General features: G+C 42.4%; 1 protein-coding gene across 1 annotated transcript in view; it reads right to left on the bottom strand.

Annotated features, from left to right (window-relative positions):
- Positions 1–14,904, bottom strand: part of ltk (leukocyte receptor tyrosine kinase) — a 114,445-nt gene that overhangs the window by 36,562 nt on the left and 62,979 nt on the right. The window contains exon 11 of the mRNA XM_067992159.1: positions 12,313–12,423. Within this exon, the coding sequence (XP_067848260.1) occupies positions 12,313–12,423 (111 nt within the window). The remainder of the gene's footprint in view (positions 1–12,312; positions 12,424–14,904) is intronic.

Genomic DNA, 14,904 nt, shown 5'->3' with positions numbered 1-14,904 from the left:
TTTGGGAGGTGCTACCGAAGAAACCTTAGCGAGTTGCTGCAGTACATCCTGTAGATGGTACACACTGCAGCAATGGTACGCCGGTGGTGAAGGGAGTGGATGATTATGTTGGTAGATGGGGTGCCAATCAAGCGGGCTGCTTTGTCCTGGATGGTGTTGAGCTTCTTGAGTATTGTTGGAGCTGCACTCATCTAGGCAAGTTGAATTTTCAGTGGGAGATACCAGAAAGAGAGAAAGATCTTGCAATCATATAGCACCTGTCACAACCTCAGGATGTCCCAAAGCGCTTTACAGCCAATGAGATACATTTTTTTAAAGTTTAGTCACTGTTCCAATGAAGGAAACGCGGCATCCAATTTGTGCACAGCAAGGTCCCACAAACAGCAAATGATAAATGACCAGATAATCTGTTATCTAGTGATGTTGGTTGAGGGATAATTGTTGGCCAGGACACTGAGGGAACTCTCGTGTCTTTCCTCAAAAAATGCCGTGGATCTTTCACGTCCACTTGAGAGGGCAGACCTCTCATCAGACCTCAGTTTAACATCTCATCAGAAAGACGGCACCTCCGACAGTGCAGCATTCCCTCAGTTTATGTGCTCAAGTCTCTGGAATGGGACTTGAAACCACGATGTTCTGACTTAGAGGCGAGATATGCTACCCACTGAGCCAAGGCTGCAGGAGTGGGAAATATATTTGATTCTTCCTCTCTCTGGCCTAGGGACACTGAGTCCCAATTGCAATGCCAACTGTTAGCAGCTAACTCAGCAAAGACCAGGTACTAAATCTGGGGCCTACTGATCTGTGTGGTCCAGTTCCACACTTTACAATGAGTTTTCCAACTGATCCAGTGGGGGAGATCAGAAGCAAATCTTTGCCTTTCTCCAGAGTCTTGGTTCTGCATCTAAATAAGGGAAACCAGGAAGGGAATTTGTTTGTAGTTTTCAAGTCTCACTTACCCCAACTAGTTATTACCGGGAGTTGCTCGGGAGCAGCAAGTGTCCAGGAGGGAGATATCAGCCATAGTAAATGAAACCAAAACCAAACATGGAAGCAAGTGGATTTCAAGAGCAAATTATAGCTTCATTTATGTAGTCTCCTTACCTGGTCTCCCTGGAGATTCTCTTAAGTAGATCCTCTTACCAGTATCCAAACTGGATCGTCTTACCAGATCTCTTTAACCTGAATATTGTGCATTGGTTTTTTTTCTTTTAAAAAAAATCCTACTTTTGGAGGCTATATTCAAGTGTCAATAAATCTGGGATTCCTCACCTATTACTTCCTGAAAATGCTTTGTGTGCAAACTGTGTTTGCCTATATAACAATAACTGCAATTCAAAGAAATTCATTGTATGTAAAGAGTGTTGGGACATTTCTGGGGGAGAAGCGATGAGGTGCTCTATAATTTTAATACACCCATGGGCTAATAGTGTTTAGTTTTACTGCTTTCCGACAACCCTTTAATCTAGTAACAGTTCTGGAAGCAATAGCTTATTCTGTAGTTTTCTGTCCCAAAATATTTTGAGATCAAAACCAGTTTGGAGAAGCATCAGAACCTGTGAACACAGTCTCGTACAGTCAGCTCTGGGAATGCTGGAACAAGCCTGGGAAAGACCAGCTCTGGGAATACTGGAACAAGTCTGGGAAAGACCAGCTCTGGGAATACTGGAACAAGTCTGGAATAGACCAACTCTAGGACACGCCTGGGATAGGCCAGCTCTGGGAATACTGGGACAAGCCTGGGATAGGCCAGTTCTGGGAATACTGGCACACGCCTAGGACAGATCAGTTCACAACTGGTCTGGGAATACAGAGACAAGCCTAGGATAGGTCAGCTCTGGGAATACTGGGAGAATGCCTGGGATAGGCCAGCTCTGGGAATACTGGAACCAGCCTAGGACAAGCCAGCTCTGGGAATACTAGGACAAGTTTCGGATAGACCAGTTCAAAACCAGTCTGGGAATACTGGGACAAGCCTGGGATAGGCCAGCTCACAACTAGTCTGGGAATACTGGGACAAGCCTGGGAGAGGTGAAGGTATTAATTCCATCACTGTCCTTTCTACCTGATCTGATCCAACCCAATGAAAGTGCTTTGCCATTCCTTATTCTTTGAATCTATCCCCTCTGGTCAAAGCCATGAACCTATTGTGAAAGTTTGGCCCAGTGTCAGTAGAAGCCTCTTTCCTGGAGTTCACTGGTCAATAATTTGCAAGAAAAAAAGTAGGAGAAATTTTGCGAGTGTACTCCATATTGGTGTAGGCAAAATAGGCATCCAGGGCCCACACCAGAAACAGGCGTTATGGCCCTTTACATATTCATATATGGGGCCTAACGCCTGTTTGAGGCCTCCTTCTCCATTCAGGAATAGCAGGTCTACATGCAGCCTAAAAGGTGGTCCTTAAAGGGGCCGCTGCAGGCCACAACCGATAAGTGTTGAAAATATACTTACCTGAGTGTGGAGCTGAGAGGAGCAGGAGTGTTCAGCGGGGGGGGGGGCGCTTATATTCTAATATACTGACCCACTGCTCAATCCCTTCCCAAACTGAAGCCTACACAAGCCTGTATTCCACTCATTGCAGCTTAGTACTGATACAGCAGCACTTAAATAATTGCACCAGACATGAGGAACGTTTTCTAGTGAGCCTTTATTTGCCTCTTCTGATAGACACAGTGTACACTTGACATTGTATCACGGGCTCTGCAGAAACCCGCTGCACATTCAAATCTCTAAAGTCAGCTGAATTCAGTTCAGATGTACAAACTGTGGAGCCATAGTTTTATCAGGGTAAAGAAAATTCTCTGTGGATGGTTTTAAGAATTGGTATTGAATTCTATAATTGCCGTTTACCTTGGTTAGAAACTTGTGGAATTGATCAAGATAAATACTTAATTCATTTGAATCCTTCCAATTACGTTAATTAGGCTGGAAGGCTGCTTTAGTTGTTGGTCAATGGCGATGATGTCAAAGACAATGACGATGATGTCAAAGACAATGACGATGATGTCAAAGACAATGACGATGATGTCAAAGACAATGGCGATGATGTCAAAGACAATAGTGACGATGATGCTGATATGGCAGTTGTCACGTTATGGTTGATAAAACTCCCTTAATGGCCAATCAGGTGAAACCATCAGCTGATGCAACAGAGACCGGAAAATCCCTGCTCTGTGGTGAGTCAGCCAATCTCAGTTGGGACACTAAGGCTCTGAGACATTGCTATGGGATTATAAATTGTTGTTCTTTTGGCCTGGGCTAGTGGAGAGGGGGGTGGGGAACAAACAAAATCAGGCATGGTTCCCACTATTGATCTGTATTCAGTGTCTCCATCTGGAAAGAGCAGATGTGCAGACACGGAGTGACAAACACGATTGAGCTCCACTGAGATGCCCTCCATTATCAAATAGCCAACGTTCACTATCTGAGCTTGCATATGAATAAAGGCCATTTGGATGTGGTACCAGAAGATAACTGGTGCCAGCGGAATGAACCCAAGCATGGAGTCACTGACTTCAGACGAGAGAAATTGGAAAGAAAAAATAAGCACAAAGCGCAAATGTGTCAAAGGGAAAGGACTGATAATAAACCTGTTAAATGTGACAGAACATTAATGGACTTTTACCATAGTTCCAACAGGGTAAAGAAAATTCGCAGCTACAGCTGAAGAAAGGCAAGATGACCAACAGACCTGACATGTGGCTCTACCTTTTAGTTGTTTAGCCTGTTCTCAATTGCTCACAGGCTCATCATTACTGATCAAATGCCAGAGTAACATCTATTGCTTCCTACCTCTTCCGCCATTTTTAATCCCCTCCACCTTGGTCTTTGGGTTTTAAGATGGCCTAATGAGCTGTTGTCGACCGATAATCATCAGTTATACAATCTTATGCACATCCACAATCTTTAAGGTAAGTGACCACTGAGGTACATGATAAGCAAAGGGTAAGTTAGCACTTAAACTTGATGGAATGGCAAGAGGCAAAAGCAATGGGAAGGGCCAGCTCAGAAGTGAACAGAAATGGTTATTAAAAGGAACAGATTAGTGTTTATTTGTTAATGGATTTATCATGAATGGAGCTATCTTTTCCTTTCAGATTCTCACACCATAGTAATTCCAGCCAGATCTTTATCATAGAATCAAACAACACAGAAGGAGGCCATTCAGCCGTTCGGCCCATCATGCCAGTGCCACCTCTTTGAAAGAACTATCCAATTAGTCCCACTCCCCTGCTCTTTCCCTATTGTCCTGTAAATTTTTCCTTTTCAAGTATATATCCAATTCCCTTTTGAAAGTTACCATGTTAACAGATGGCAAATTGGCTCAGTAGTAGCACTCTCCCTTCTCGAGTCAGAAGCTCTGAGGGTTCAAACCCCACTCCAAGACTTGAGCATATAATCTAGGCTGACACTTCAGTGCAGTACTGAAACATTAAAACAACGTCCTGTCTGCCTGTTCCTCTGGTTCAGACTTAAAGATCGCAAGGCACTTCACCAATCATTATGTGTGAAGTGCTTGGGACATGAAAAGGTGCAACATTAACGCAATACTTTCATTTTAGACTTATAGTCAACAAATTCAGTTCATCATTCATTGTTAGCAACAGTGGTGTAGCAAGAAAAAAAGTACAGCCCCTCTACTAGTACCCATAAACACTGGCATTCCTTAGTTACCATAGGGCACAGCATCTGTACTAGTACCCATAAACACTGGCATTCCTTAGTTACCATAGGGCACAGCATCTGTACTAGTACCCATAAACACTGGCATTCCTTAGTTACCATAGGGCACAGCATCTATACTAGTACCCATAAACACTGGCATTCCTTAGTAACCATAGGGCACAGCATCTGTACTAGTACTCATAAACACTGGCATTCCTTAGTTACCATAGGGCACAGCATCTGTACTAGCACCCATAAACACTGGCATTCCTTAGTTACCATAGGGCACAGCATCTGTACTAGTACCCATAAACACTGGCATTCCTTAGTTACCATAGGGCACAGCATCTGTACTAGTACCCATAAACACTGGCACTCCTTATACAAGTTACTCAGATCATATTGGAGTCAGCTTATTATGTTTAGGTGGCTCATTCAGGCCAACACTGTGCTGGCTGTCAGTGTTCAAACTATCCACTTGGAGCTGCTTCAAGTCAGCTCCCTATGTTCAGAGTCCTTGCTTCTAATGAGTTTGTAATCCAATGGCTCATTTAAGCATAGCTGATGTCATTTTGACATGCATCAGTTATAAACTCTAGTGCAGGAACAAATCCATACTGGTATGCTGAATCACAAAAGAGTGTACCAGGATCTGATATCTGAAAAAGTCACAGAAGTATGTTTCTAACTAATTGATATGAGACTTACCTAAAAAAATTGATTCATAGCAATTTACGTTATTCTAAACCAAAATATCCCTTTATGTAGTCCATCTAACTTCCAGGGATCAAGGGATGAGGAGAATTCCAATGCTTAGGAATCTACTAAGGAGTTCTGAAGGGTCGAGGAAAAGGGATTAGTCCATTACCTAGCAGTGTAGTGGGGGGAGAAGAGGCTTGAGCTCCATCCTCAGTCGTTTAGTTAATGGGTGAGTCCAATCTATGGGAACTAGGGAGGGACATGAGATCAATTCATAGGGGCCACGTAAGGGGGGAAATTCACAGGTTGTCTAATGAAGGAAATAACTCAAATGGTCATATAATGGGAGGATCGAGTTCAATTCCCAGCTGGTTACTGGGAGGGTTACAAGTCCATGTTCCTTGGTGCTCTTGGTGATTTAGTAATCTAGGGTGATGATATTAGGAAGAAAGTAAAAAGAGAGACTTGCATTTATACAGCGACTTTCACGACCTCAGGACGTCCCAAAGCGCCTTACAGCCAATGAAGTGCTTTTGAAGTGTGGTCACTGTTGTAATGTAGGAAGGTCTATATGAGTCCATGCATCCATTGCCTGGCAGTCCAGTCAACACAGAGAAAAATGCACTGAATTTCCCAGTGTCAGAGAGAAGCTGACTCATCAGCCTGTACCTTCAGGAAGTCTTCAGCTTCATGAACACCCAAGCATTGGGGTTGCTGAAGCCAAAACTGAAATACACAAAATCCAATGCTCGGCACGAAATATGGAAGATTGTAATGTAATATACTGGGCCAAATATAGCTCCTGTTACCCATTAGTGTCACAACTAAAACTGACACTTGAGCAATAGATGTAGGATACAGGTAATCCTCTGTTCACCCAAAGATACGAGATAGAGATTCAGGGCCTATACATTGTGTCGGCCATATTAGTTAATTGGGATACAATAGCAAATATTCCACATCAGCAAACTATCTACCGAACTGATATTGATACAAACTATGAGATACAAGATCTATATAGTACTTCATCCAAATGACAGCATCCAGCAACAAACATTGACACAGAATCAAACATACGATGAGTGGAATACAAGATTCAATAATGTTGGTCATCTATCGATGTAACTATTAAATAATATAGGGGTTTCCTCGTATCTCGGAGTTTATTCAGAGAGTAGCTGAGCTTTACAGACCAGGTAAATCCCAGGTTCCATCCTTGGTCTGTGCTGATGTAGCCCATGGCTTTGGACAGCTGCATGGATGCTACTATTGGGCTCATGTTCCTGGGTTAGGAACACAGGAACATAGGAACAGGAGTAGGCCATTCAGCCCCTCGTGCCTGCTCCGCCATTTGATAAGATCATGGCTGATCTGTGATCTAGCTCCATATACCTGCCTTTGGCCCATATCCCTTAATACCTTTGGTTGCCAAAAAGCTATCTATCTCACATTTAAATTTAGCAATTGAGCTAGTATCAATTGCCGTTTGTGGAAGAGAGTTACAAACTTCAACAACCCTTTGTGTGTCGAAATGTTTTCTATTCTCGCTCCTGAAAGGTCTGGCTCTAATTTTTAGACTGTGCCCCCTCCTCCCAAAATCCCCAACCAGCGGAAATAGTTTCTCTCTATCCACCCTATCCGTTCCCCTTAATATCTTATAAACTTTGATCAGATCACCCCTTAACCTTCTAAACTCCAGAGAATACAACCCCAATTTGTGTAATCTCTCCTCGTAACTTAACCCTTGAAGTCCGGGTATCATTCTAGTAAACCTTCGCTGCACTCCCTCCAAGGCCAATATGTCCTTCCGAAGGTACGGTGCCCAGAACTGCTCACAGTACTCCAGGTGCAGTCTAACCAGGGTTTTGTATAGCTGCAGCATAACTTCTGCCCCCTTGTACTCTAGTCCTCCAGATATAAAGGCCAGCATTCCATTAGCCTTCTTGATTATTTTCTGCACCTGTTCATGACACTTCAATGATCTATGTACCTGAACCCCTAAGTCCCTTTGGACATCCACAGTTTTTAACATTTTACCATTTAGAAAGTACCCTGTTCTATCCTTTTTTAATCCAAAGTGGATGACCTCACATTTATCTACATTGAATTCCATTTGCCACAATTTTGCCCATTCACCTAATCTATCAATATCCCTTTGTAATTTTATGTTTTCATCTACACTGCTTACAATGCCACCAATCTTTCTGTCATCGGCAAACTTAGATATGAGACTTCCTATGCCTTCATCTAAGTCGTTAATAAATATTGTGAATAATTGAGGCCCCAAGACAGATCCCTGCGGGACTCCACTAGTCACATCCTGCCAATATGAATACTTACCCATTATCCCTACTCTCTGTCGCCTTTTGCTCAGCCAATTTCCTAACCAAGTCCGTACTTTTCCCTCAATTCCATGGGCTTCTATCTTAGCTAACAGTCTCTTATGTGGGACCTTATCAAATGCCTTCTGGAAGTCCATATAAATAACATCCATTGACATTCCCCTGTCCACTCCTTTAATCACCTCTTCAAAAAATTCAATCAGGTTTGTCAGGCACGACCTACCTTTCACAAATCCATGCTGGCTCTCCCTGATTAACTGAAAATTCTCAAGGTGTTCAGTCACCCTATCCTTAATTATAGACTCCAGCATTTTCCCCACAACAGATGTTAGGCTAACTGGTCCTAATTCCCCGGTTTCCCTCTCTCTCCTTTCTTAAAAAGCGGAGTGACATGTGCAATTTTCCAATCTGGAGGGACAGTTCCTGAATCTAGAGAACTTTGAAAAATTATAGTTAGGGCATCTGCAATCTGCTCACCATGGGATGGAAACCATCTGGTCCTGGGGATTTGTCACTCTTTAGTGCTATTATTTTCTTCATTACTGTTGCTTTACTTATGTTAATTTTATCATGTCCCTGTCCCCGATTCAATATTAGTTTTCTTGTGATTTCCGGCATGCTATCCTCTTTTTCGACTGTAAATGCTGATGCAAAGTAATTATTCAACATGTCCGCCATTTCCCCATTGTCAATGACAATATCCCCACTTTCAGTTTTTAAGGGGCCAACACTGCTCCTGACCACCCTCTTTTTCCTAATATAAATATAAAAGTTCTTTGTATTGGTTTTGATATCCCTTGCAAGCTTCTTTTCATACTCTCTTTTTATAGCTCTTACTATCTGTTTTGTGACCTTTTGTTGATCTTTGTATCTTTCCCATTCGCCAGGATCTGTGCCATTTTTTGCCTTTTTGTATGCCCTTTCCTTACGTCTTATACTGTCCCTTACCTCTTCAGTTGTCCATGGCTGTTTTTTTGACAAGTAGAGTTCTTGCCCCTCAGGGGTATAAACCAGTTCTGTATCACGTTAAATGTTTCTTTAAACATTTCCCACTGATCATCAGTCGTTTTACCCATTAACAGATTTGCCCAGTTTACTGTGGACAGTCTCTGTCTCATCTCATTGAAGTCGGCCTTAACCAAGTCTAGAATCTTAGCAGCTGACTCACTTTTTTCCCTTTCAAACACTACATTGAACTCGATCATGTTATGATCGCTATTGGATAGATGTTCACGCACAGTTAAGCTGTTAACTAAATTTGGTTCATTACTCATTACTAAATCTAGTATGGCTTGCCCCTTTGTTGCCTCTAGGACATACTGCTGTAGAAAACTATCCCGGACACACTCAAGAAATTCACTACCTTTCTTACAGTTGCTAGTCTGCTTTCCCCAATCTATGTGAAGGTTAAAGTCCCCCATTAAGACCACTATGCCTTTCTCATACGCTTGTCTAATCTCTGCATTTATACAATCTAGCACTTCAGAGCTGCTGCCAGGGGTCCTATACACAACTCCCACTATAGTCTTAGATCCTTTCCTATTTCTCAATTCAACCCATAAGGTCTCTGTTGGCTGCTTACCTCTCATTATATCCTCCTTTATCATTGAATTGATTTCATCTCTAATCACTAAGGCTACTCCTCCCCTTCTTCCATTTTCCCTATCTCTCCTGTAGACCTTATAACCCGGTATATTTAGTTCCCAATCCTGACCATCCTGCAGCCATGTCTCAGTAATAGCTATCATGTCATACCCTCCAATTTGAATTTCAACCTGTAGTTCATTTAATTTATTCCTTATACTCTGTGCATTTGTATATAGAACTTTTAATTGGGCCACACACCCTAGTCTGACCTTCAGCTTTGATGCTGGGATAATTGCCTTACGCCTTCTAGTTTTTACTTTATCAGTAGTGCCTAAAGTACACTTTCTTTCTGCTGCTCTACACTTTTCTCTTTCACTTGTTCTTGAACAACTGTTTGTACTATTTGTATTGTAAATTTCCCCTGGGTCTTCCCCTCTCTTGCTGCTCTCAACTTTACTCCCTTCTGACTCGCCGCTCAGGTTCCCATCCCCCTGCCGCTCTAGTTTAAACTTTCCCCAACAGCAGGGTTAGGGAGAGGAAAGATGGCCACGATTCCTGCTGCTGTTTACTATTCAGCAACCCCTGCTGAGAGATTGTGCGCAGGAACGTAGTCAGGGAGGATGGGATCAGGCTCAGTTGTGATGCCTCCATCCCATTGTCGAATAGTCGGCCAGGGCTTGCTTTCAAGGCTCATACATGAGTAATGGCCGCTTGGGTGATGAGTCTTCAGCAGCAGAACAGTACTCTCGTGAGGAGTCAAAATGGACTGGAGAGGAGAGGGAAAATTGTTGGGAGAAAGAAGAATCGGAATAAAATTGCAGAAAAATAAACACAAGATACAGGAACTATGTCAGCCATGCTATCTATGCAATTAACACTGATATGGAATAAAGGGATAGATATGTGATAAGGGCATACATAAGAGCCCATTAACAAAAATGAGGGCGCATGGAATTGGAAGCAGCCTATTGGCTTGGGTAGGGAATTGGTTCGGAGGTAGGAGACAGAGAACATACAAACATATGAACTAAGAGCAGGAGTAGGGGTAATGGGTATGTACTCAAATTGGCAGGATGCGACTAGTGGTGTCCCCCAGTGATCTGTACTGGGGCCTCAGCTTTTCACAAATTTATCAATGACTTGGAAGAAGAAATAGAGAGATGTATATCTAAGTTTGATGACAACACTAATAGGGTAGATGGGAGCAGAAAGTTGCAAAGGGGCATTGATAGATTAAGTGAGTGGACAAAACTGTGGCAGATGGAGTTCAACATGGGAAAGTGTGAGGTCATCCACTTTGGACCTAAGAAAGATAGATCGGAGTATTTTCTAAATGGTTTGAAGCTAGGAACTGTGGAGGAGCAGAGAGATTTAGGGGTCCAAGTACAGAAATTGCTTCAAGCTAGTGGACAGGTCCAAAAAATAACAAAAAAGGCTAATGGAATGTTGGCCTCCATCTGAAGAGGGCTGGAACACAAACCTTAAAATTTGAGCTAGGCCATTCAGGGGTGATGTCAGGAAACACTTCTTCACACAAAGGATAGTGGAAATCTGGAACTCTCTCCCCAAAAAGCTGTTGAGGCTGGGGGTCAATTGAAAATTTCAAAACTGAGATTGATAGATTTTTGTTAAGTAAGGGTATTAAGGGTTACGGAACCAAGGCGGGTAAATGGAGTTAAGATACTGATCAATCATGATCTAATTGGTATAGGCTTGAGAGGCTGAATGGCCTACTCCTGATCCTATGTTCCACACAGGATCCAGTATCTTACAGTCTAATAATAAGGCATTTATGGAGGGACTTTACTGAGATATATATAAAATCTTAAATGGTGAAGTCAGAACATTACTTTAAAACAATTCAGTAAAGTATAATCAGCAGATATTAAATTAGTAAAAAGTAAATTTGAAACCGATATGAGGGGTACAGCTTTACTCAAACAGTGCTAAATGTTTGGAATTATCTGCCAGGTGGGGTACGATATGCAAAAACTTTCATGATATTCAATATGCAGGTGGATTATATGAAAGATATAGGAAACTGGAGAGATGAGATTCGATGCACCTTTTCTTGTCTTCTTATCCTGGGTCAGCCCATCCAAAACTCTGCTGCCCGTATCCTAACTTGCACCAAGTCCCATTCACCCATTACCCCTGTGCGCACAGACTTACATTGGCTCCGGGTCCACCAACACCTCCAATTTAAAATTCTCATCCTCGTGTTCAAATCCGTCCATGGCCTTGCCTTTCCCTATCTCTGTAACCTCCTCCAAACGTTACAACCTCCAAGATCTCTGCCTTCCTCCAGTTCTGGGCCCTTGACCACTCCCCACTTCCTTCAGCCCATCATTGGCGGCCGTACCTTCAGCTGTTTAGGCCCTAAGCTCTGGAATTCCCTCCCTAAACCTCTCCGCCTCTCCACCTCTCTACCCTCCTTTAAGACCCTCCTTAAAACCTCTCTCTTTGACCAAGCTTTTACACCTATCCTAATGTCTCCTTCTTTGGCTCGGTGTCAATTTTTGTCTGATTATGCTCCTGTGAAGTGCCTTGGGATGTTTCACTACGTTAAAGGCATTAAATAAATGCAAGTTGACGTCTTGCTATCTGCTGAACTGACATTCGACAAACTTTGAGATCTGCATGCTGGTTCTGCCAAACTGCAGCATCTAGGCAACCAACAATGGTACAGATTGGAATATATTGGGCCAGCCATTCTATCTACACAACGAATACAGATGGCATTAAAAGTATAGCCACATAAGGTACATATTTACACTATTACCTCTTGCATTACTGACATCCTTCCCTAGCTTGTTTCAGATATGGATGGATGTGGAGGAAGTGAAGCAGGTGGTTAAGTGTTTTCAGTGAAGTGTTAAGGATGCACTGAGAGGCACTATTGGAAGAAGCAGCTAATAACAGCAATTTAAACAAAAGGAAAAGTTCTCCTGAGCTCATAGCTTGTGAAATGTTGGTTGAGAAGGGAGCTGTGCAGTACAAAGTTTAATGAAATTCTTACTGAGAGCAAGTCCAGCACAGGTTAGAACTACACCAGTAACAATGGTGGACGTAACCACGGCAATTATGAGGGAGAAGGGAAGATGGCCTTCTGGGATGGCGCCTCCAGGAACTGTGGACAAAAGGGGAGAAAAAAGAAGCACCAATTAAGACTTCATTCACTTACAGCCAGATTTCCATTTTCAATCTGTAAAGTTAATTTAGAAAATTATTACTTTAAAATGCATGGCAGCTCACATTTAAGTACTAAAGGGTGGCAGAGATTGTCTATCAATCACAAGGGCATTGGCCAAGAACAGTAGGCCAGTTCCCACCAGCAGTGTTAGGCATACACCACATCCCTTGCAGCAAGAGTTATTTATTCCTAGGCATCGCTGATTCCCTATCTATACATAAAAGGCACCCTGATAATAGCCATATGCAGTAAAGAGGTCATTCACCTTCATTCATTATCCAATCCATCCAAATACGTAACAGGAACATAGGAACTGGAGTACACCACTTAGCCCCTCGAGTCTGTTCCGCCATTCAATACAGAGCATTCCATCCATTACACTGACAATACAGTGCATTCCATCCATTAGAATGACAATACAGAGCACTCCATCCATTACACTGAATACAGAGCACTCCATCCATTACAGTGACAATACAGAGCACTCCATCCATTACACTGAATACAGAGCACTCCATCCATTACACTGACAATACAGAGCACTCCATCCATTACACTGAATACAGAGCACTCCATCCATTACACTGACAATACAGAGCACTCCATCCATTACACTGAATACAGAGCACTCCATCCATTACACTGACAATACAGAGCACTCCATCCATTACACTGACAATACAGAGCACCCCATCCATTACACTGACAATACAGAGCATTCCATCCATTACACTGAATACAGAGCACTCCATCCATTACACTGACAATACAGAGCACTCCATCCATTACACTGACAATACAGAGCACTCCATCCATTACACTGACAATACAGAGCACTCCATCCATTACACTGAATACAGAGCACTCCATCCATTACACTGACAATACAGAGCATTCCATCCATTACACTGACAATACAGAGCATTCCATCCATTAGAATGACAATACAGAGCATTCCATCCATTACACTGACAATACAGAGCACTCCATCCATTACACTGACAATACAGAGCATTCCATCCATTAGAATGACAATACAGAGCACTCCATCCATTACACTGACAATACAGAGCACTCCATCCATTACACTGACAATACAGAGCACTCCATCCATTACACTGACAATACAGAGCACTCCATCCATTACAGTGACAATACAGAGCATTCCATCCATTACACTGACAATACAGAGCACCCCATCCATTACACTGACAATACAGAGCATTCCATCCATTACACTGACAATACAGAGCACTCCATCCATTACAGTGACAATACAGAGCATTCCATTCATTACACTGACAATACAGATCATTCCATCCATTACACTGACAATACAGAGCATTCCATCCATTACAGTGACAATACAGAGCACTCCATCCATTACACTGACAATACAGAGCACTCCATCCATTACAGTGACAATACAGAGCATTCCATCCATTACAGTGACAATATAGAGCACTCCATCCATTACACTGAATACAGAGCTCTCCATCCATTACACTGACAATACAGAGCACTCCATCCATTAGAATGATAATACAGAGCACTCCATCCATTACAGTGACAATACAGAGCATTCCATCCATTACAGTGACAATACAGAGCACTTCATCCATTACAGTGACAATACAGAGCATTCCATCCATTACAGTGACAATACAGAGCACTCCATCCATTACAGTGACAATACAGAGCACTCCATCCATTACACTGACAATACAGAGCATTCCATCCATTACACTGACAATACAGAGCACTCCATCCATTACAGTGACAATACAGAGCATTCCATTCATTACACTGACAATACAGATCATTCCATCCATTACACTGACAATACAGAGCATTCCATCCATTACAGTGACAATACAGAGCACTCCATCCATTACACTGACAATACAGAGCACTCCATCCATTACAGTGACAATACAGAGCATTCCATCCATTACAGTGACAATATAGAGCACTCCATCCATTACACTGAATACAGAGCTCTCCATCCATTACACTGACAATACAGAGCACTCCATCCATTAGAATGATAATACAGAGCACTCCATCCATTACAGTGACAATACAGAGCATTCCATCCATTACAGTGACAATACAGAGCACTTCATCCATTACAGTGACAATACAGAGCATTCCATCCATTACAGTGACAATACAGAGCACTCCATCCATTACAGTGACAATACAGAGCACTCCATCCATTACACTGACAATACAGAGCACTCCATCCATTACACTGACAATACAGAGCATTCCATCCATTACAGTGACAATACAGAGCACTCCATCCATTACACTGACAATACAGAGCACTCCATCCATTACAGTGACGATATAGAGCATCCCATCCATTATACTGACAATACAGAGCATTCCATCCATTACAGTGACAATACAGAG

Source organism: Heptranchias perlo, chromosome 10, assembly GCF_035084215.1.
Source record: "Heptranchias perlo isolate sHepPer1 chromosome 10, sHepPer1.hap1, whole genome shotgun sequence".
Classification (NCBI taxonomy): domain Eukaryota; kingdom Metazoa; phylum Chordata; class Chondrichthyes; order Hexanchiformes; family Hexanchidae; genus Heptranchias; species Heptranchias perlo.
The sequence above is the reverse complement of the archived record's forward strand: the minus strand, read 5'-3'. Positions and strand labels throughout refer to the sequence as shown.